General features: G+C 42.1%; 1 protein-coding gene across 1 annotated transcript in view; it reads left to right on the forward strand.

Moving 5' to 3' along the window:
* Positions 1–438: 438 nt before the first annotated feature.
* Positions 439–21,706, forward strand: part of Atp2c1 (ATPase secretory pathway Ca2+ transporting 1) — a 119,046-nt gene continuing 97,778 nt past the window's right edge. Inside the window, exon 1 of the mRNA XM_075964793.1 lies at positions 439–917. Within this exon, the coding sequence (XP_075820908.1) occupies positions 810–917 (108 nt within the window). The 5' untranslated portion in view covers positions 439–809. The remainder of the gene's footprint in view (positions 918–21,706) is intronic.

Below are 21,706 nucleotides of genomic sequence, written 5' to 3' on the forward strand. Positions count from 1 at the left end.
TCCAAATTCAGCCTGTGGATTTGCGATAAGGATTCAAGGCAAGAAACCTTTTAACTCAGAAAAGAATCTGTTTGCAGCCATTGTCCAATTAATGCAAAGTATCTGGTTACTGGCGTGTAGCATAATGCAACACAGAGCACAGTGAATGTCCTCAGAGCGGGCCAACTCCATGATGCCCCCGAGTGTGTGTGTGTGTGTGTGTGTGTGTGTGTGTGTGTGTGTGTGTGTGTGTGATGTGAGATCAGTTTCAAAAAAGAAGCCCCCTAGAACAGTGCTTCTAGGGATGAAAGAATAGACACGTTAGAGTTGAAACACAGCCGAAGGTTTTGTGCTGGTAATGACAAGAAATGGAAAAGGAAACTGGGAAAACCACAAGTCATGCCCTCTTTAAGAAAAAAAAAAACAGAAAGACTGTTGGAAGAATTAAAATTAAACCTCACGAGAGTTTGTGGGTATGGAAAGTCACCAGCTAGCTAATATTAACATAGCTTGCAACCGAGCACTGCTGCTGGAAATAGGACAGCCAGTCACATCGCTGTCACTGGGCTGTTTACATTCCCTGGGCCAGCCCTGAACTTCTTCCTAGCTCTGGCCCCTGGGCATTGCCTTTCTGGAGGCTTCTAGAGAATCGACCACACTCTGGCTGTCTACTTTCTCCAGGAACTCACACCCTAAGGAGGAAGCCTGCTTTGTTTGCTTGCGTGGAAGTGTTGGAGCCTCAACCCACTAGGCGTCAGAGGCCAAGTTTCGCAGTTGCGTTTGGTTGCTGGCAGGGAGGGGCCGACGAAGACCCTCTGGCTTCCTTCACTATGGAGAATTTGTTACCACCGTCTAGATTTTCTTACTTCAAAAAGTATCCTCTCCACTCCATTAGGAAGTATTTCTCAACACTGAGAAACCAAAGAGACGAAGAGCAGGTATTGTTTTGCTTGTGCTAACTTTAAAAATAGCTAGTGTTTATTTCTGGGTGTGGCTTTGCGATGCTTAGGAACTCTGTTTCTGCTGGTTTGCTTGTTTTCATAGGCACAGGGTCGGTTCCAGCTTGTGGTTATTCACACTTGACAATCGGACGAACAGGCAGGCCTGGGAGGGTTTACTTGAACTCGGAACATTTGGATCCTGAGATGAAGCAAATGTTCTCTGGGGGGAACACATGCCTTGCTTTCTTCCGCTATTCCTCTTGGATGCTTTGATAATGTTTTCAGTGTTTCAAAGACAGTTTCTGAAACTATAAATAGCTCAATAGATGAAATATCATACCCTAGAAACATACTTGTTTTCCTGCATGTTTCTGTGATTATGTTAATGTCACCAGGATTTGCAAAATGAAAAACATTTCCATGACCATAATCAGATCATTAATGGGCCGATGAGATCATTTAGATGTAACAGGTAATTTCTTGTATGTGGCGGGTCGGGGCAGAGCACAATAATTTTCAGTCCTTTTAGCCCATCAAAACAAATCCAACAGCATGTGGGTGTGTAAGCATTTTTAAAACCCGTTTAAAAGGTCAGGTTATTTTCATTTAAAAACATGTGTGTTTGTTACACCGATTGCACTCTATATATCTAAAAACTGCTTTTATAATTGTACTGTATTGTTAGAAGAAATAGCGACATCTGGTCCATGTAAATCCAGCAGTTTATTTTGAAATACGGCAATGGGATATGAAGTAAAGGGCAAGGCTGTCACGACACTGAAGATGACCAGCCACAAGCCTTTGGCATTGGACTTTACCTAGAATGGCAGAACTAGTCAGGAGCTTGCCGACATCTTTACTGCGTTTGTCTTCCTCTGTGGTAGATGACCCAGTTATGGATACACTTCCCAGAAAAGGAAGCAGAGGACAGTGGAGGAAAACCCTCCTGTGACCCCTTCCCCCAAAGCTCAAGCCTCATTTGGAAAAGAATAGATCATGATTTGTGAGGAAACGGCTTTCAGGCTCCTACTTTTTTTCTTTTTGGAAGTTTGTCTTACTGTTAACTTATTTACTAAGTTATTTTAATGTGTGCTGTGTGTATTTATGCATGTATGAAGAGGGTGTGATGTATGCACATATCCGTATGTGTGTGTGCTATGAGTGAGTGACCATGGGATAGACAAGGAGGCCAGAGGTTGAGTACAAAATGTCTTTTCTTAGTTTCTCCTTCTCCTCCTCATTATTATTATTGTTATTATTCTCATTATTTCTTGAGGTAATCTTACTGAAGCCGAAGCTGGTCATTGTGATTATATTGGCTGGCCAGCAAGCCCTCGGGATGCCTCTCCGTCTCTGGTGCTAGCATTATGGGTATGCATTGCTAAGCACAGCTCTTCACATGGGTTCTGGGCATCAGAGTTCAGCTCTCAGCTTGCACAGCAAGTGCATTTCCCACTGAGTCATCTCCCCAGGCCTAACTTTTTGGTATTTTGAGATAGAGTCTCATTATAGCCCAGGTTGGCCAAGACTGTCCTCAAATGCCCCCTGTCTTTACTGCCCAAGTGCTGGGATTACTCGTACACTACCACACCCAACTGCTGCAAGTTTATTTTGAAAGTGCTACACAATTGTGCCTTCAGAAGAACATGAGCACCCAGTATGGGGACATGAGACTTGGGCTATCATACTGGATGGTCTGGGAATAGCTGGGAGCATTATGCTACATTATTAATTTTCTGAATATATTAATGGGAAATGCTATATTTGATTCCTTTCTAAAGCAAATTGCAGCTGTGCAGACCTGCAGCCTAACAGAGTTAGAGAAACTGGGCCAATCTGGTTAACCTTGGAAAGCATGTTGAAAACTTACAAACAAAGCTAATGATATCAATGTTCAAATGGCTGTCACATTTATTGTCTTTATTCCTTACAGTCCTGTAAACCAGACCTGCAATAGAAAGTTACAAGGACAGGGACATGGAGAGTATGACACTGTCCTAGAAGTCACCTGGCTAGAAGCTATAAAAGGAGACAGGAGACAGGCAGCGGTGGCACACTCCTGTAATCCCAGCACTCAGGAGGCAGAAGCACATGAATCCCTGTGAGTCTGAGGCCAAACTTCAGAAAGAGTTTCAGGACAGCTAGGGAACAGGAATGCCTAAGTTTGGGTTTTCATACTTTATCCTTTTTGCCATACCCCCTATAACAAGCCATTCATAACAGGGGGCCACTGACCTCTCTCCTAGGCAGTATTCTAAAAGCTTGACCACTGTCATAATCCTGACTGCAATTACCGTGTCTATGATTAACTCCTATTTTTCTGTACTGTCAATTCAAATCACCCATTAGCAAATTTGTTTAGGAAAAACTTCATATTCTTACTGTAAGTACAAAAATCAATGGCATTTGCTCTAACTAGGAGACTAAATACGTTCAAAGCTGTTGGGCTGTGGACCCAGACCCTGACTTTCCTGTAAACAACTTGTTATGCATACAACTGCTCTGAGCAAAACAACTTGTTTTCCTGTGTTTACAGCTGCTCTGAGCATGAGACCCTCAGGAGCTCCTGATGGCAGGGGAGTGGTTTCTGGTGGGTTTGGCTGGGGCATGGCTATCAGTTAAGGATCCCTATATAAGCGGCTCTGGTACACAGTAAAGGGGGCATCCCTGCTTCAAGGATGACCCATGTTTCTGTCTGTGAGAGTGTTTAAATCTCCAGGCCCTTGCCCGGCTTCCAAATGGTCCTGTAGTGCAGGCTCTGCACTACCAGTGTGGTGTGGGACAATTGTCTATATTCTGTTAATTATGTTTTAAATAAATGCTGATTGGCCAGTAGCCAGGCAGGAAATATAGGTGGGACAACCAGACAGGAAGTAGAGGCAGGTAAATGAAAACAGGAGAATTCTGGGAAGGAAGAAGCCCATTCCTCTGCAGTCCTCCCCAGACAAAGAAGAAGGAAGATGTGACATACCCCGCTGAAAAAGGTACCGAGCCATGTGGCTAATGTATACTAGAATAATAGGCTAATGTAAGTTATAAGAGTTAATAAGAAGCCTGAGCTAATGGGCCAATCAGTTTATAACTAATGTAGACCTCTGTGTGATTTTCTTTGGGACTTAAGGAATGCGGGAACTGGGCAGGACAGAAAATTCAGACAACACAGGCAGAGTATCATAGTACATGTACTAGTATGGATGGTACACAAAGCAAATTCGGCAGACAGACAGTGTTACCTGTGCAGTGGCACACACCTGTACTGGCAGCTGTTGGCAAGCTAAGTAGGAGGATTGGGAACTGCAGTTCCTGTATGTAGACTAAGCTACATAGTGCGGGGTGGGGGGGTGAAAGGACCCAAAAAAACACATCAAAACAGCCTTCTAAGCCTGGAACCTGCTTTTTAAGAAGGACAATTGACTTCAAGAGAGGTGTTTGGGACTGGGAGTGTGACTCGGTGGTAGTCACTTAGCATGCACAAGGCCCAAGGGTTGACACAAAGTGCCCCCCTACAACCCAAAGGAGAAATGTTCAGAGCCTCCTTTGAGGCTGGCTGAGACGGTTTCCTGAATGAAGATGAGGGGAATAAGAAGGTTAGACAATGCTCTCAATTTTGAATGAGTCACTGTTACTGAATGTAATGTCTGCACGCCAATGTCTTCACTCTCAATACTAGCAGAGGTGTGGTATCCCAGACACGCCATCTGCTTCTGCTCCTTTGTGCATTCAAACACACTCCTCTCTCGCTTAGAATTCCTACTTATTATTGGCCTTCCTGGATTATATTATTTATTATATGCCCTCTGTCTCCTTATACTCAGGTTACAGAGACTGAAAGGAAACCATTCTCTGGTTCTGCTGGCAGACACACACAACTCCCTCTTTCCTGACACAGTCTGTTTGCTTTGATTACTAGATGTTGCTACTATATTCAGTGTGGTAATTATTTGCTTATATGTCAATATACATATGCATATGTGACCCCACCTCATGTGCTGTTTACTCTCTCAGGCTCACTTTGCCACATGGCAAAAGCTGGTATAAGAGACACCTTTACCACAGACAGATGAGACACACTGGATTGTCTGTGACACATATCACTTTTACCCATGTCTTGAGTAGGCCAAGGGAACCTGTAGGAATGGTCATTGTTTTTATCCACAGATGTTTTGAAACATCTCAATGTTCTTCCCCTTGTACCTCGTGCTATAGAGACAGGATTTGACACAGGGCCTGGTTTGTGTGGTAGTTTTTGTTGGTGGGTGATATTTCTGATGGTGTGCAACCACCAACAGGTAAAATAGATGGTTGTCCATCAGACTGAGAACAAAGTCTCTCATCCCTTGCCTTCCTAGATATTCTATAGCGAATATTTCACAAATCTAGGTCCCTAAACAGGTAGAAGATTAAGGTCATGATTAGGTGAAGATGCTATAGATTGGGAAGATTTGAGGTCATTTTTCTCAAAATTCGTGAGATGGTTTGGTAGGAGTTGGTAGCCTGAGCCTACATGGTCCTTCAGGAGAATGTGGAAGGTCCGTCAGACATAGGCGAGACTGTGTGGTTGCTATAACTTTATTTTGGCCTCAGGGCAGCAGCCTAGGTCTGGTTCAGATGTCAGAGTTCAGTTAGTGGGGGAATGAATACAACTTGTAGGCGATGTTCTTCTGAACACCAGAAACGAGCTGCTCTGTGACTCGGTGACCAAGCTGGACACTGAAAGGGGAAGGGGGAATTTCTTCTACCTCTTGTATGCTGTTCCTTGGCTTCTGCCTATGGAGGGTGGCCTATGGGTATCCAGAACTCTGTACTGCTTGCTCTTAAGGGTGGCAGACTGGCGTAGAGATTGTGTGAGAATATAAAGAGCTAGTTTGTGAGCGCATCTGGAAAGCCTGTTCTTTTTTGCTTGATGAGGTCTGCCATTCCCGTAGCTTTCAACCACTGCCTTCAACCCAGTAGCTCTCAAATGTAGCCTGTGAGTGCCCTGCAGCCTTGTATATCTAGTCACCTATTCAATGCCTCCATCTGAACGTCCTGCAAACATGGCAACTTGAATGAATGCAGATAGAACTCACAAACTATGCCCCCTAAGCTGATTCCTCTTCCACTTTTTCCATTAATCATCCTGAAAGCTCAGACCATGAAAACTTAGCTTTGTCTTGGTTTCTCCTCCTCACTATCTCCTATTCTTGACCATTTCAAAAGACTGTGTCCTTTAAAGGAAAAGAACTGAAAACACACACACACATACACACACGCACACTTACGAGGAAGACACTGAGTGTCTTAGTTAGGGTTTCTATTGCCGTGAAGAGACACCATGACCTCAGCATCTCTTATAAGGAAAACATTTCATTGGGGTAGCTCACTTACAGTTCAGAGTTTCAGTATATTATCATCATGGCAGGGAGCATGGTGGCACACAGGCAGACATGGTGTGGGCTGCATCTTAATCAGAAGGCAACAGGAAGTGGACTGAAGCACTGGATGTCACGTGTGCATTTTTGAGACCTTGAAGCCCACCCCAACAGTGACACACTTCCTCCAACAAGGCCATACCTACTTCAACAAAGCCACGCCTCCTAATAGTGCCACTCCCTGTGAGTTTATGGAGCCAATTACATTCAAACTATCACACTGAACCTCGTAGCTGTTCCGTCTATAAAGCTGAATCCTCTAACAGTCTCATTCTGGTGCTGCAGTCCTAGGAAGTCTGCGAAGAGTTATTTCTCTTCAGTCCATGTTGGAAGACTGAAGAATCTGGAGTTTGATGGCGACAGCAGGAACACATAAACATGATGGGATAATAGATTTGTAATTGTGAGTTACTGTTGTTAGACAAATATATTGATATAGATTCTTGTATATTGATACAAAGTTAAATTGTATTGACTATTGTATGCATGCATGTTTCTACCTCTGTTTAAAACATTTTTTATGTATTGACATATATTGTATTGATATATATATATTGTATACATTTACCATATTGCAGTGTACATTTCTACCTCTGATTAAGATACTTATATAATGTTTGTGTATTGATATATATTTACCTACTGCAATGTATATTTGTACATTGTTTATATTTGGAGGTCATTGTCCTCATTTGTTTCACAGTCGTTTATTGTCTTAGTCTTTAAGTTAGATAGATATTGAGAATTATATAGACTAATAGTCATCTAAGTTTGTCATTTATAATTAGACTAATCAGGTTCTTTAGATATATAGAGATTATACTCAGTATAGATAGATAATCTTCAACTTCTTCAAAGAGCTGTAGAAAATGGCCTTTAATCTAACTCAGAGTTTTGTGGTAGTGAGACACAATTGCTCCTGGCAACACCACTCTATTCCCGAGAGAATGTTGAGCACCAAAGACACTCCACCTGGAGCATTTCTTTTTGGCAGAACTGGCCTTGGGGCAAAGAAATGCCCGTACCTCAACCACCGACAAAGATACAGAGCATGCATCAATGGATAAAACAGGACTGTCTTATCCTGCCAAGACAGGGTAAGATAGTTTTGAAAAGTTGCTTGCCTTTGAAAATGGTGTGTCAGTTATGTTAGGCCTTAGCCAAAGTTGGTTGCTTCAACGCTGCTAATGTGACTTTGGGTGATTGCCTAGGTAGCTAGTTGTCTCTGTGATTTGTTGCATGTTTTGGAAGTTGTTTTACTGAACTTCCTAATTACCCAGGTAACATTATTTCCCTTCTCAGATCTTTGATGGGGTTGAAGACTATATAAATGTAGTTACTTTCTCTCATGACTTGGCCAAGTTATTTATTATACAAGACCTAAGCTAGTTAGAATAGGATATTTGTACTTATTGTATATAATTTCATAGTAGGTTTAGAACTCTCTTATTTAAACAGAAGGGGGAGGTGTTGCGGGAGGTCCTCCCACTCCTCCAGCCTATCGCCGCTGAGATACCAGCCCCTTGGGGCGTGGTCTCTCTCCCTTTAAAAAAGCGGCCACTTCCCTCTCCTCTCTCTCTTCACTTCCTGCTCCGCCGGTCGCGTAGAGGGCTGTTGCCTGGGACAGTGATCCGTAAGTTTTTCCCCTTTAAATAAATATCACCCTATTAATCATAATCCCAACTTGGTGTGGCATTGTTTGTGACTTACGCCTTCATAAACATACCAGCAAGAAGCAGAGACAGGCAGGCAAACAGCACTGCTTTCCCTCAGGTCTTCGTATACGTGGGCCACCCATCAGAAGGTTTCCAAGGTGACAAGTAACTAATACACTAGACAATTCCCAAATAAGTATTAAATTTGCCATGATCATCCTACCATCTTCTCCTCATTGGATTCTTACAACCATAGCCCTACGGTGTGTGCCCCACACTGCTCTTACTGCTGCAATGTGCATTCTTTCCAGCATTCAGAGTTCTCCTCTCCAAATGAAATCTTCCTTCACCTCAATGAAGGAACATGATTCTGCACATTCGTTGTTTCTGCATCAATACCAAGCACATATCTGGCACAAACGAGACACATTTATACAGTCGAATGAACTTCATCACTGTTGGAGAAGTTGTGGGGCCAGGAACTTCCCAGGGGTAGGATGCTGTTACTCAGAGCAAGAGATGGCAATGGCATAAGGCTGAGGCAGAGAAACGCTTACTTTTGAGAATGTGGCCTTCAGCTAGTGCTTCCCTCCAGCAGTTTCACCAACCTAAGTCTCTCCTTCTACAGATCCCTGGCAAAGGGAAAATAGGAGGGAGCAGAAAACACAGACTGACAAGTTTAACCGATTAAGAATTTGAGATGATCTGGGCTAATAGAGTCTTGCTCTCTTGTAGGTGGGTTTTTTTGTCCCTCCGGCCAGCTTCCAAATCACAACACGGAGACTTATTAATTATGAAAGTTGGCTGGTAGCTTAGGCTTGTTTCTCACTAGCTCTTATAACTTAACCCATCCCCATTCATTTACTTTCTGCCTCGTGGCTTTATCACCTCTGCTTTGTAATGTCCATGCTGCTTGTTTTGCATCTCCTCTTGTCTCTGCCTTCTTCTTCCCAGCATTCTCTCTGCCCTCCAAATCCTGCCTAGCTATTGGTCATTCAGCGTTTTATTAAACCAATCAGAGTAACACATATTCTCAATATGCAAAAAGATTATTCTGCAACATTTCCCCCTTTTTGTCTAAATGAAAAGGAAAGGTTTTTAACTCTAACATAAAACTATAAACATTAAGAATAATTATTAGGTAAGAATTACTTTTACAATGTCCAGTCCATTTGTATTTGGCATATTTGGAGAAAATACTCCATTATTTCTTCTATCCCGGTGAGTCCAAAGCTCTGTACCTAATTTGCCTTCTAATCTAACAGAGGAAAACTACCTAGTCTTCAAGTCCATCAAAGACTCCAGAGGATGTAATATTACCTGAATAAACAGGAAGTGCAGAGCAAACAACTTCCAACATGAATTGAATTTGAACTTTAAGAAGTTTGGCTCTTATCCCTGACCTACATAACACTCTAAATCTTGAGGCCGCTCTAATTTCCCTTCTCGAATAAATCTATGTTGAGGCTCAGTATTCTCAAAAAGTTTTAGAGGATTGCTGATACAGGCACAGCCTCCCTGGGTGAAATGACACACACTTTACTCTAACATGTTCTAAGGAATGATAAGAGTTTTTTAGCTCATTAGGGGAAATGGTTAGCTTGGGATTGCACCAAAGTTTTTAAAAGTTGTGGGGTTTTGTTCATTTGTTTTAAGTCTAGTCAATGAGATGGTCCAACTGGTGACTTGAGTTGGTTCTCTGAGAGTCACGTGATAGAAGAAAAGGACTGAAACTTCTTCTGTGTATACACACACACACACACACACACACACACAAAGAATGTGAAAGGGAAGTCGTGTGATCTCAAGAGCAGTGGCAGAATATCCACTTAGTACCACAAAGCTCTGGGCTGTGTCTAGTATGTGTGTGATTGTGTTTGTTTGCACTTGTGTGTGCATGCAGGTGTGTGTGTGTGTGTGTGTGTGTGTGTGTGTGTGTGTGTGTGCACATTTATAGAGTACTGCAGTGTTGTTGGTAGTTAAGTAACACTTGAGAAAACTGGAAAGTGGCCTGTGTCCTTGTAGTTGGTTTGAAAAGAGAAAGATTTAATGGTTTAGGTTTAGGAGTAAAAGATTATCTGTGTGGAATTTCAAACAGAAGGCAGAGATTTTACAGCACTCTTGCGTAGGAATTTGTGTAACTCTATGTAGGTAGCATTGAAGTCAATTGCTGCGATAAGATGAAGCTGCACTTTAATATTTCTGACTATTAAATATGACATTAAGAGTGGAAGCATTTTATTGTGGTAATTACAAAATTCCTCTAATGAGGGGAGGGGGAAATGCTGTATTTTAGGAAAGAAAATGCTGTACTTTAGGATGTTGTAATTACCAACATCCCAAGAGCCTATAACTGAGAGGGTGCAGAAAGATTAATAGGTTCTGAGTCACCATCACCCAGCTTCATGACCTGCCTTCCTTACACACCTATCTTAGGGCAGTGGCGCCACCAACCCATCCTATTATTCAGGTAGATGCTTTGTGTTTCCTCGGTTGGCATCTATGCTGTCGCCATGTCCTTTCAATCTTATACCTGGATGCCAGTCTTCTCTTTCCCAGACCCTTAGCCCACAGACCATCATTACTTCTTGTCTGAGACACAGAATAGCCTTCTGCGTTTCCACTAGAGACAGACTGTCTTTCAGAGACAGACCTCCCAGGCCCCTGCTTGTGATCTTTCAATGACTTCTTCCCTGCTTTGGGATAAGGAAGAAGCTCCCTGACACCCTGTCACAAAGGGCTTAATTTGGTTGGGCACTGATGTCCTTTCTCACTGCCTGTCTACTTACCCCATTTCCTTGTCACTGCCTGGCCAGGCTCGTCCCTCCACTGTGTTAACATCTACTCTCCCTTCAACTCTCCATTACCTATTAACTCCCCCAGGGTGGGCAGCTTTCCCGGCCGAGCAAGTGCTCTTACCCTGAGCTGTATCCCCAGCTCTCAAGCAGGTTTCCTACCACAGTCCTGTGTCTAATAAATGCTCCAAAGAAACCTTGTAATTAATTCTCCTTTGCTGTCCCTGTCCTGAGCAATTCCATCCATCCGTGGAGCTATTTAATATCAATAGGTCCTAGACAATTAGCAGCATGCCTGTCAGATGTGGGACACTGAATACAGGTTGATGGAAATGAATGAATAGGATAAAATGGATGTCATGGATTTGACCCTGAGACAGAAGTGCTTAAAAGAATCCTGGCTGCTAGGCTTTATGAAGAAGAGGCAGGGTGTGATTGCTTTCAATTGTGCTTGTGTATGTGTTTCGTAAGATTCACAGGGCTAATTTGTTTAGAAAGCTTGGGTGTATTTCGGAGGTTAAGGAGAAAATTAAGCATGACTCGAGGGTAGAATTGCAGAGAAGGGCTGCGTTGTAATAGTAAAGCCAGACGAGAAAGGAAGGAATGAACTGCCTATCACAGAACACACCGTTACATATCCCTCTTCGATGATCACTGTAACAACGGCTTCTGATCATCAAAGAGATGATTTATTTGGCCCATTCTAGCCCTAAGATTCTAGATCAGTCGGCAGCAGAAAGATGAAAAGCACAGATGGATTTTTTTTTATTTATCTAGTTGTAAAAATTCTATAGAATGAACTATGCTCCAAAGTCTAAGAGCGAGGAAGATAGAATCTAATGGCTTTGGAGGTTTGGGTGGAACGCAAATCCTCCAGCAAGAGATGAAATATAACGATGTCTAGTAAAGACCTCAGGTGAAAAGCTCATGTACCAGGACTAGTGTTCATGAACCTACTGGACCACTGGCTACTTCTATGCACAGCGGTGGAGCTGTTATAGCGCCTTCCAGTCTAGGGAGAGATAACTGTGTATGCAGTCATGGATGGATAGGGACATTGAGGAATTTCAGTCTCCTTTTTTGTGACGTTTTAACCATTAGCACCTCCCAATGTAAAGTCTCTCATTTACTTTCATTTTTCCCCTGAATGTAACACAGCCAATTTTCTGTTTTTCAACGGGAACTTATAAAGTTGTTCCATCCTTATTGTTCCTATCACCATGGCTATGCAGATCTACTTAAGGGACACCAGGATTATGGGCTGAATTCTGAGCTGTTAGCAATCCGGTCATGTGCTTGGGAATTTTTCCCACTTACTGCACTCAGCTGTCTTTGAAACACAGAGCAGGTGACTGCCTGAACTGGCACTATGTCTCTGAAGTATAGGAACTCAGCTTCAAAACCCTGGGTGTTTGTGAAGTCCCCTGAAGTGTGTGTTCATCAGACTCTATGATAAAATACCGGGAAAATTTCAGTCCATAGTTCTCTCACACCATGCTGGGAGCCGTAGACAAAGAAAACTGTTTACTTAATTTGTCCGGGAGCCAGAGAGCAAGAGGGGTTGTGACCTGAAATATCCCCTTTGAGGGCATGACCTCAGGGGCCTTTCTTTCACTAGACCCTCCTAATGGTCCCACCATCTTTCAATAGTACCAGGTAAGGGCTCTTTGATAATACACAGTTCTCCAGGAGAACTCAAGATCCCAAATATAGAGGTTTGCTACCCAATTTCACTCCTTCAACAGATTGTGCAAACATTTTGCTAAGTTCTGTTCAGAACAGAAGAGGACATACTCTTACACCTTGTACAGACAGTTCCATGTCTTGACAGAAAAAGAAATGAACTTTCTACATATGTCATACTGCTCAAAATTTGCTGGGAAAATGATGAAATTATTATTATTATTTTTGCTTGCATATCCTAATGGTAGTATGGTTTGGGAAAAGTAATGAGATTGTACATTTTAGAATGAGGAACCTTAGGATTTTAATCCAATGACTCACCTGTGTTAAACACTTGGCCAGGTCCTTTTAGATCTGCCACAAGTTAGTCCTCAGAGCAGGGCAAAATGGGTAGTGTCACCCTCACTTTGTGGGTAAAGATGTGAAATGACTGGGTATGTAGGTCATAAATAGTGACAGTAAGATTTTGATCCCAGATTTGTTGACAAAGCCTCTCCATGTGAGACAGATTCTCCTCACCCACCACCCCATCCGCCACCTGCCACAGCTATTGCCTGGTCCCTTTCCCTCCTTCCTTTCATTTTTTCCTCTTGCAATTAGATTTTCTTAAACTTATTAGAGATAGCAAAACTGGACATGTGGCTTAGTGGCTTAGGGTGCTAACTGCTCTTCCAGAGGACACAGGTACAATTCCCGGCATCCTCATGTAACTCACATATGGTGTACAGACACATACATGCAGGCAAAACACCATACACATAAAATAAATAAAAATTTAAAATGACAATGGTTAGACATCAAACTGTGGCAACCGTTATGTTAGGAACATGTGGGGGTTTTTCTTGTTTTGGTTTGTTTGTTTGTTTATTTTGGTTTTTTGGTATCAGGAATACGAGTAGTGGTCCAGATTTTAGAGTTATTTGCAGCTAATTCAATTTTTGGAAACTTCTTTAGGAAAAAGTATAAGATGTGTATTAGTGTTAACTAGGGAAACATACCACATATGAGACAATCAATCATTTATCTATCTCTCATTTATTTTCTATCAGGATACTTATATTTATTATGGGTACTTATGATATATATCCTATATGATTATAGAGGCTTAGAATTCCCATGGTCTTTCTTTTGCGGGTTGAAGGACCAGGAGAACTGATGATTTAATTTGGTTCAAGGAAGAAGGCCTGAGAGCCAGGAACACTGATGGGGGTTCCAGCACAGGGGGAACAAACATGCCGTGTCTATGCTTTTGAGTTCAGTTTGGCCCTTTGTGGGTTTCATGATGACCAACCATGTTACTACACATATTCAGCCTATTAATTTACATGCTAATCTATTCTTGAATCATCCTCAAATATATAATCAGAAATAATGTCTTACCAGGTGCTGACCAACCAGCCATCATTAACCCAGTGAATTGAAACATAAACATCAGAAGCTATAAATATCAAAGATGATACAAAGTCAATATTTATTTAGAATAAACTAAATCAACAATTACAAAGTTGAGTGACAAACACCACAAATATCAGAAAATGTAGAGGATAAAAACATTTTTTACTAAGTAGCTGAGATATCCTAAAATGACTTTATCTTTTGGGGGTCTGGGATGTTTAATCAACCCCTCGCATGACAGAAATTTCCTAACATTCTTTAAATAGAATCTAGGAATGCAGACATGAAACACGATTAATAAAAGCTCAGAGACAGATATTGGGGTTCAACCTGAAGACCAGAAATGCAAAGCAGCCAGCCACTGGCTCTTACCTCAACCTCAGTTTGAAAATGGTGATCCTGCCTCCAGGAATCTCAGAATGAGACTGACTGAGAGTTGTTTCCTCTGGTTTTATAATCCACTCTAGTTCTGGGATTAAGGGCATGTACCACTACTGCCTGGTTTCTATGGCAAATTAAGGTGGCTACTGGGATTAAAGTTGTGTGTCATTGCCTGGTCTGTAAGGCTGGCCAGTGTGGCTGTTTTACTTTTCTGATCTTCAGGCAAGTGTTATTTATTAAAATACAAATGAAATGCCACTATACAGACACTCCCTGGGCATGGTTAATTTATATTTGTTTTTAAATTAAGACCAAAAAGGACCTCAGATGAGCTTCTGGCTCTGTTTTCTCCTACACTATCTATGTCCTTCAGGTTCTGCATGATATAAAACACATTTACAGCCCCTTTTCCAGTTCCGTGACTTAGTTCAGGTAGTCAGAGTAGTCCCGGTTGTCATTTCTCCACCAGAGCAGTTAGCAACAACTTGACTGTTGTAATAGGAGCGGCGGGTCTGCGTCCCCAGCACCCTGGCCACCTGCTAGCTTACGCCCGAAATAACAACACACAAACTGTATCCATTTAAACACTGCTTGGCCCATTGCCCGGGAGAGGGAAGCATGGCGTCTCTGAGCTCACTTCCTCTTCCTCCCAGCATTCTATTCTGTTTACTCCTCCCACCTATGTTTTAACCTATCAGGGCCAAGCAGTTTCTTTATTGCTTAACCAATGAAATCAACAGATTGATGTATGACACTCCCACATCACTTCGAGCAGCGGGGTTGCGTCCCCAGCACCCCGGCTGCCTGCTAGCTTATGCCCCGAAATAATTAAACGGACACTGTATTCTTTTAAACACTGCTTGGCCCATTAACTCTAGCCCTTACAGGCTAATTCTCATATCCCGATCAACCCATCTCTAATAATCTGTGTAGCATCAGTCTTACCGGGAAAGATTCTAGCCTACGTCCATCCTGGGTCTGAGCTTCATGCGTCTGCCTCAGAGAGCAGAGCTATCACGTCTACCCAGGAGAGGGGAGCATGGCGTCTCTGAGCTCACTTCCTTTTCCTCCCAGCATTCTGTTCTGTTTACGCCACCCACCTATGTTCTAACCTATCAGGGCAAGCAGTTTCTTTATTTAATTAACCAATGACCTTCCTCCATCACTTGACCATACATACTGCTGGCAAATCACATTTATATATGCCACTAAACCCAAGCACAATCTAAATGCTTTCCCCAACTTACGCTCCTTTGAGTCAGGATGAGAATATACCAGTGATCACTTACATGGCATTGGATGGAGAAGAGTCAGCAAAGCAAGCACCCCAAAGTCAACTGCCATTCAAATAATCTGCAAATGTCAACCAAACGCAAGACTGTGAGTGCATGCTGGAGCTGATCTCTGAGACAGACTTCTGCGAGGGAGGTTCCCTGAAGGTAGCTTCTGTTGGCTTCCAAGAAAACCTGCCCTGGATGGGTACACAATTTAAAGAGGGTCTTATACTGTAATACACACGAGTTGATGTCACAGACGCAGCAAAAAGATGCTCTACAGGGTTATCCTGAGCAACTGTAGTGCCCAACCTCCCAGAGTGAAGTGGGGGCCATTTTTCTCCCAGTGTATTTTGTAAACAGAGTAAGGTAAATTGGAGCTGTCCTAGCGCTGGCAAGTCTCAAAGGTTCTCGTCTCTCTGTCCCCATTGATCTCTGACAAGGGATTTTTATTTGCAAAGGGATTGTTTGCAAATACAAATAGGTCTCAAACTCCTATATCGGCTTAATTAATATTAAACGCACCGTTTACTATTCTTTCAAGGAGGCGCATTACCACGGAGAGGGTAAGAGCGTGTTATTCTGTTAAAGACCCCATAGTATAAAAATTGTGACTGCGCTAAAGGAAGTCTTTAAAAATTCATTAAGGCATAATCAAGCTTTTGCAAACCCATCTGTTATTTGCAATTATAACATAGTTACTGTAACTGGCCCGATATCCCATAAAAAGGCACCTTTTTGTTTGTTTCTCTTGCTGTGTTCATTGCTCATGCCTTCCGAGGCCCCGCTTTTCCCTGGGTTCTTTTCTTAGCAGAAACTCTTGATTTCTTTTTTAAACCTTCATTGCATCCACAGATAAAATGTAAGCAGCACTTCTAATTGTGTCTGTACCATCATTTGAGCTGACAATCCTTATCGCTCAGCTAGGCCATAGCTTATAAATAAAAACAGCTCAGAAAACAAAGCAAATTATAAAAACACGTTAGCTTTATATATCAAATATACACGTTTACAATTTTAAATTCTGTCTTTCCGTGTATGTATGAGTGGAGGCATGAACGTGCCAGTGAGTATCCATGGCAACCAACGCTGGATGACTCATTCCCTAGGACTGGGGTTACAGGTGCCTCAGAGCCACCTGGTGTGGGTGTTGGAAACTGACCTTGAGTCTTCTGTAAAGCAGTATATTGCTCTTTTTAAAATCACATATCAGATTGCTCTCAAGCTAAAGTTACAGGTGGTTGTGAGACAACAATACATAGGTGCTAGGAATTGAACTCAGGCCCTCTGGAAGAGTGGCATGTTCTCTTAACTACTGAGCCATCTCTCCAGCCCACAAAAACTTTTTAAAATGATTGTATAGGTGGCTGGAGAGGTTTCTCAAGGGTTAAAAGCACTTACTACTTCCAGAGGACTTGGGTTCAATTTCTAGCATTGTTAACTGTGACTCACGGTCATCTGGAATTCTAGTTCCAGAGGATCCAATGCTCTCTTCTGATTTCCAAGGGTATCAGAAAAACAAGGGGTGCATAGACACATATGTAGATGAAAACTGAATACAGATAAAATAAAAATTTTCAAAAGACGCTGAATAGTGAAATGCTATCTGTATATTATGCTTATGTATGTATATATATGTATGTATGTATATGCTTTTTCACTAGTGTGAAACCTTACCTTTTGCTCTGTCTCCAATAAAAAATGTACATAAAATCTCCAAAAAATCATTGTATCCTTTTGTTACATGACTAAAATCCTTTTATTTTTAATATATATATTAAATGGAACTATTTCCCTAGGGAGGATCCAGTTTTAAGAGAATTGAATTTTCTATTTACTTTGTAGAAAAAAAAAATCTCTTCCTTTCATCTTTACTGCTCTGGCTAAAAAGCCTGATAACCTCTGGTCAAAGAGGCATTGTTCCAAAGGGCCTGCCTAGAATCAGGAAACAAAGGCTGCTGTACAACCGCCATCCCAGCTCCAGCCCTTACCGCTGCGCTGCTCTCTGTCGTTTGTCCTTAGTGCCCAGAGTGTGGCTGGCATGCTGTGCAGAGGGGCCTACACGGGAGAAATGCCACCCCTTTATGATCATAATGCTCTTTCTCCTCATGTTTTAAGACACCAGGTTTTAGGCCAATACACATCTCTTTGAAAGGGTTTTGTGCCCTCCATGATTTCATGACGAGAGTTTTAAATGCTGGTATGCACCCTCACTGTTCTTTAAAGACTATCACCATCAAAACATTCTTTAGATGAATGCTTCATGTTTCCTGAGAATCAGTGCTCAGACCCAGGCATGCACTGGAATCACCCGAGGGGCTAATTAAAACACTGACTACTGGACTTCCCCTCCAGAGTTACTAATTCAGTAGGGCTGGATGAAGCCCAAGAATCTGCCTTCCTAACGAGTTCCCAGGTGGCTGGGACCCTGCTTTGGGAACTACTGATGGAGGTCATTTGATGACGCATAATTCTTAGAGCTGATAGGGGTTGCCATGCCTTCGCAGAGCAGCCCTGGTGCCACTTAGGAAGATGGCATATCATTGCTAAAGCCAGGGGAGCAGTAATGAGGACCTACGGCTTGGAAAGGTCTTAATTGACCATTTTCAAGTACAGCAGTCCCGTGACTAGCATTACATAATACTTACTAATGCGAGAAATGATTAGGCAGTTTCTTTGCTCTAAGCCTCTAACATACATATTCATAACCATTTACTTCTTTCTTTTATAGATGTTTACTGATTAAACTGATTGGGCAACTGAGACTTTTCATTGCAGATTTAAATTATGGGACATCAAGGGGATATAATAGTTGTTTGTCCTCTATAGGATCCTAACTTAAGCCACCATGAAGTCTTAATATTAAAAAAATAAATTTCCCTTGCTCCTACTTCCCTCTGCTTCATATGCAAATAGGATGTTAAAGACTCAGAACAACAATTTAGCCGGAAAGATGAAATCGGTATTCCTGATACTGCCGAGTAGCTTTTAGATCCTAGACATATGTTTAATATGTATTTTGCTTATTTTTTCAATAGAGCATGTTAATGAACATGTCTCAATTACCCACTGAATAATCAATCTCTCTAAAATACTTATCGCTGCTTATTTATTCCTAAGATTACGTTCTCATTTTAGCAACTATGAGAAGATAAACCCAAGGTATTTGAAGAGCTTCTGCTTGGAGCATGAATTCCCCAGTAATGGTATTTGAAGGTTAAATAAAAACAAACAAGTAGATTGGAGACAATAACTGAGAGCAGCCAAGAAAGACAACTACTATATAATTAAATAATATAGTCTTCACTGTCATCAAGGGAGCTGCAGGACAAATGGCCTAGATTCGGGAATTAGTCCCTCTCAAGGTTGTATGCATTCATAATGAAATGAATGAGACAAGACTTGAGTGAAACAGGATCGGGAGCTGAGGGAAAATGCAATAAGCCGGGTAATGTCCCGTGTACTCCCTGGCAGTGCACTGTGGGCATGCGCAGGCAATCAGAGATGGACAGGAAGAAAGCCTTGTACAAGGAGCTTCACCTGTGCGGGTCCTGGCTTGAATCAGCTCGAAGCAGCAATGGAGCTCTTTGCCTCACAGGGTTGAGATGACTGGGTCTAATTACCTCAGAGAATTGTTTTATCTCTACTGAAAAGCAATAAACAAGTTGGGTTATTCAGTGAAAATTGATTTTTATTTTCCTAAAATTAAATGCTTTAATCAAAACATGCAATGTTGGCGTCTTTACCTCCCCAGCACATTAGTATTTTTCCATGGTGTACATGAGTCATTTGGCGGTATAGCTCAGTGGTAAAGTGTCTGCCTTGCATTATGAGGCCTTAGGTTCAATCCAAAGTACTCCCTTCTGTTACAGAAACAAACAAAACGTAGTCCGACCTTTTACATTATGGAACAATAAATACATGTAGTCTCCCTTCCTTCCATCCTCCCTCCCTCCCTCCCTCCCTCCCTCCCTCCCTCCCTCCCTCCCTCCCTCCCTCCCTTCCTTCCTTCAGTCTTTCACTTGAGACAGTGTTTCTTTGTGTAGCCCTGGCTGTCCTGGAACTAGTGCTGTAGATCAGGCTGGCCTCAAAACTCACAGAGATCCATCTGCCTGCTTCTGCCTTCCAAGTGCTGGGATTAAAAGCATGCACCACCACTGCCTGACACATGTAGGCTTTCTAAAAAAAAAATGCCAAGTGCTGCAGATTTTTCACCTGCTTTAAATAAGATAATAAAAAACTAGTTGATGTACGAATCCTACCCAATTAACTGTCTTTAAGTTCATTTGAAGAAAGATCATCTAAGTCAACTAGAAGGTACATACTCAACTTTGTTTTTCAGGTCTGTCATAGAATCTGCCATTATTACTAGTTAAGAAAAGAAAGAAGAGAAAACCAACAGCCTGGGCTAGAGGTTGAGTGTAGGGTTGAAATGCTTGCTTAGCGCGTGTGAGGCCCTAAGTCTGAGCCTCCTGCACCGCTGACTCTCTGCCATCCTGGGTCTCCCCTCACACTAAGAGCCAGAACAAGAGAGTGAGCATGCTTCTTCCCACTTATGAGTCCACAAGTAGCACCTCAGATGATTCCCTAGGGCTGGTACCCCCAAAGCTGTTGGCTGAATGAAGTCCCATGACAAGGGTATGTTCAGGCCTTGACTCTTAGAACCACGAACCAAAAATAAAGTTACCTGAAGGCAAATTGTAAATGCTTCTGGTTTTCCATATAATTGTAGCAAAGAACTTTCTAGTCTAAAGGTCTTGACAATTTGCTTGTGTTGCACAAATGCTTCCCTGCCAATTTTGGATTTGTGTTTCTCCCTTCTTTCTCCCAAGCCTTTTTGCCAAATTATAATTGCTCCTTCTAAATTAACTGTCTTGTTGACCATCTCTCTGATATGGGGTCCGTATTTTGTAGCTTGTTTACTGGCTGTAACAGTCTGCTTGCATGATTGATTTGGGCTAAACTTCAGAATTCTCATAAGCCTCGGGCTATTTTCTGTCTTGAGTGTCTCCCCTTCAACTTTATTATCATAATGGCCCCCTTTCTCATTTATTTTCACAATGGGAAACACAGTAGAGAGAAATGATTTCTGTAGGGAAAAGGAAGGACACAGGGCAAGTTCAGACAGAGGAAAGAAAAAAAAAACATATACTGACTTCTAATTGGAGTAGAAAACATCAAAATAGAAAATGTGCCATTTTGAAGGTATGAAGAAACACCTTTCACAAAGCTCTCAGACCAGAACTCAGCAGGATAAAGAGCCTGAAATGTTTCCTATATGATATTTCTTTAGGCTGTCAGCTCACAGATATAGACATGGAGACTTCTTATTAATTTCGGAAGCTCAGCCTATAGCTTAGACTTGTTCCTAACTAGCTCTTATAACTTAAATGAATCCATTTATATTAATCTATATTCTGTCACGTGGTGTTAACTCTCTTCCATCTTACACCTCCTGTTTCTTCTCCGCGTATCCTGGCGTCTCCTGCGTGCCTAGATTCCTTCTCCTTTTCCTTTCTCCCTGGAAATCCTGCCTATACCTCCTGCCTAGCTATTGAATGTTCAGCTTTTTTGTTACATCAATCACAGTAACATCTCTTAGCACAGTGTACAAATATCCAACAATAAAGCGACCAGCAAAGCTTTGAGTAGAAGATACTCACCAGTGGCGTATAAACTTCTTTGGCTCCTCTAAGGCCCATGGCTTGGTTTTTGCTTTTTTGTTTTGTTTTGTTTTGTTTGAGACAGGGTTTCTCAACATAACAGCCCTAGCTGTCCTGGAGCTCAGCGGTGTAGATCAGGCTGTCCTCGAACTCACAGAGATCCGTCTGACTCAGCCTCCCAAGTGCTGGGATTAAAAGCATGTGCCACCATGTCTGGCAGCCTGTTGCTTCTGAACAGCCTGTTTATCCCTGGATTGTTTGGGGATGAAGAATATATTCCTTGATCCCTAAGCTAATGGCTGAAACTTGTGCTGGAGGCACGCCATTAAAATCCAAAGCACAGGTAAAGAGGAAATTTCCCATGTGTAAAGAAGCATGCACCTCAGCATTGATGGCTTCTAATTGAGGTTGTTACTTAGATTTAAAGACTCATATCATTGCCTCTGTTTTGGGCCAAGGCTTGATACTGTTCAAGACTTACTCCTGCTTTGATCAAGTGTCCGACTTAACTGGAGAAGAATGTTACATC

The sequence above is a fragment of the Microtus pennsylvanicus genome, chromosome 3 (assembly GCF_037038515.1).
Source record: "Microtus pennsylvanicus isolate mMicPen1 chromosome 3, mMicPen1.hap1, whole genome shotgun sequence".
Taxonomy (NCBI): domain Eukaryota; kingdom Metazoa; phylum Chordata; class Mammalia; order Rodentia; family Cricetidae; genus Microtus; species Microtus pennsylvanicus.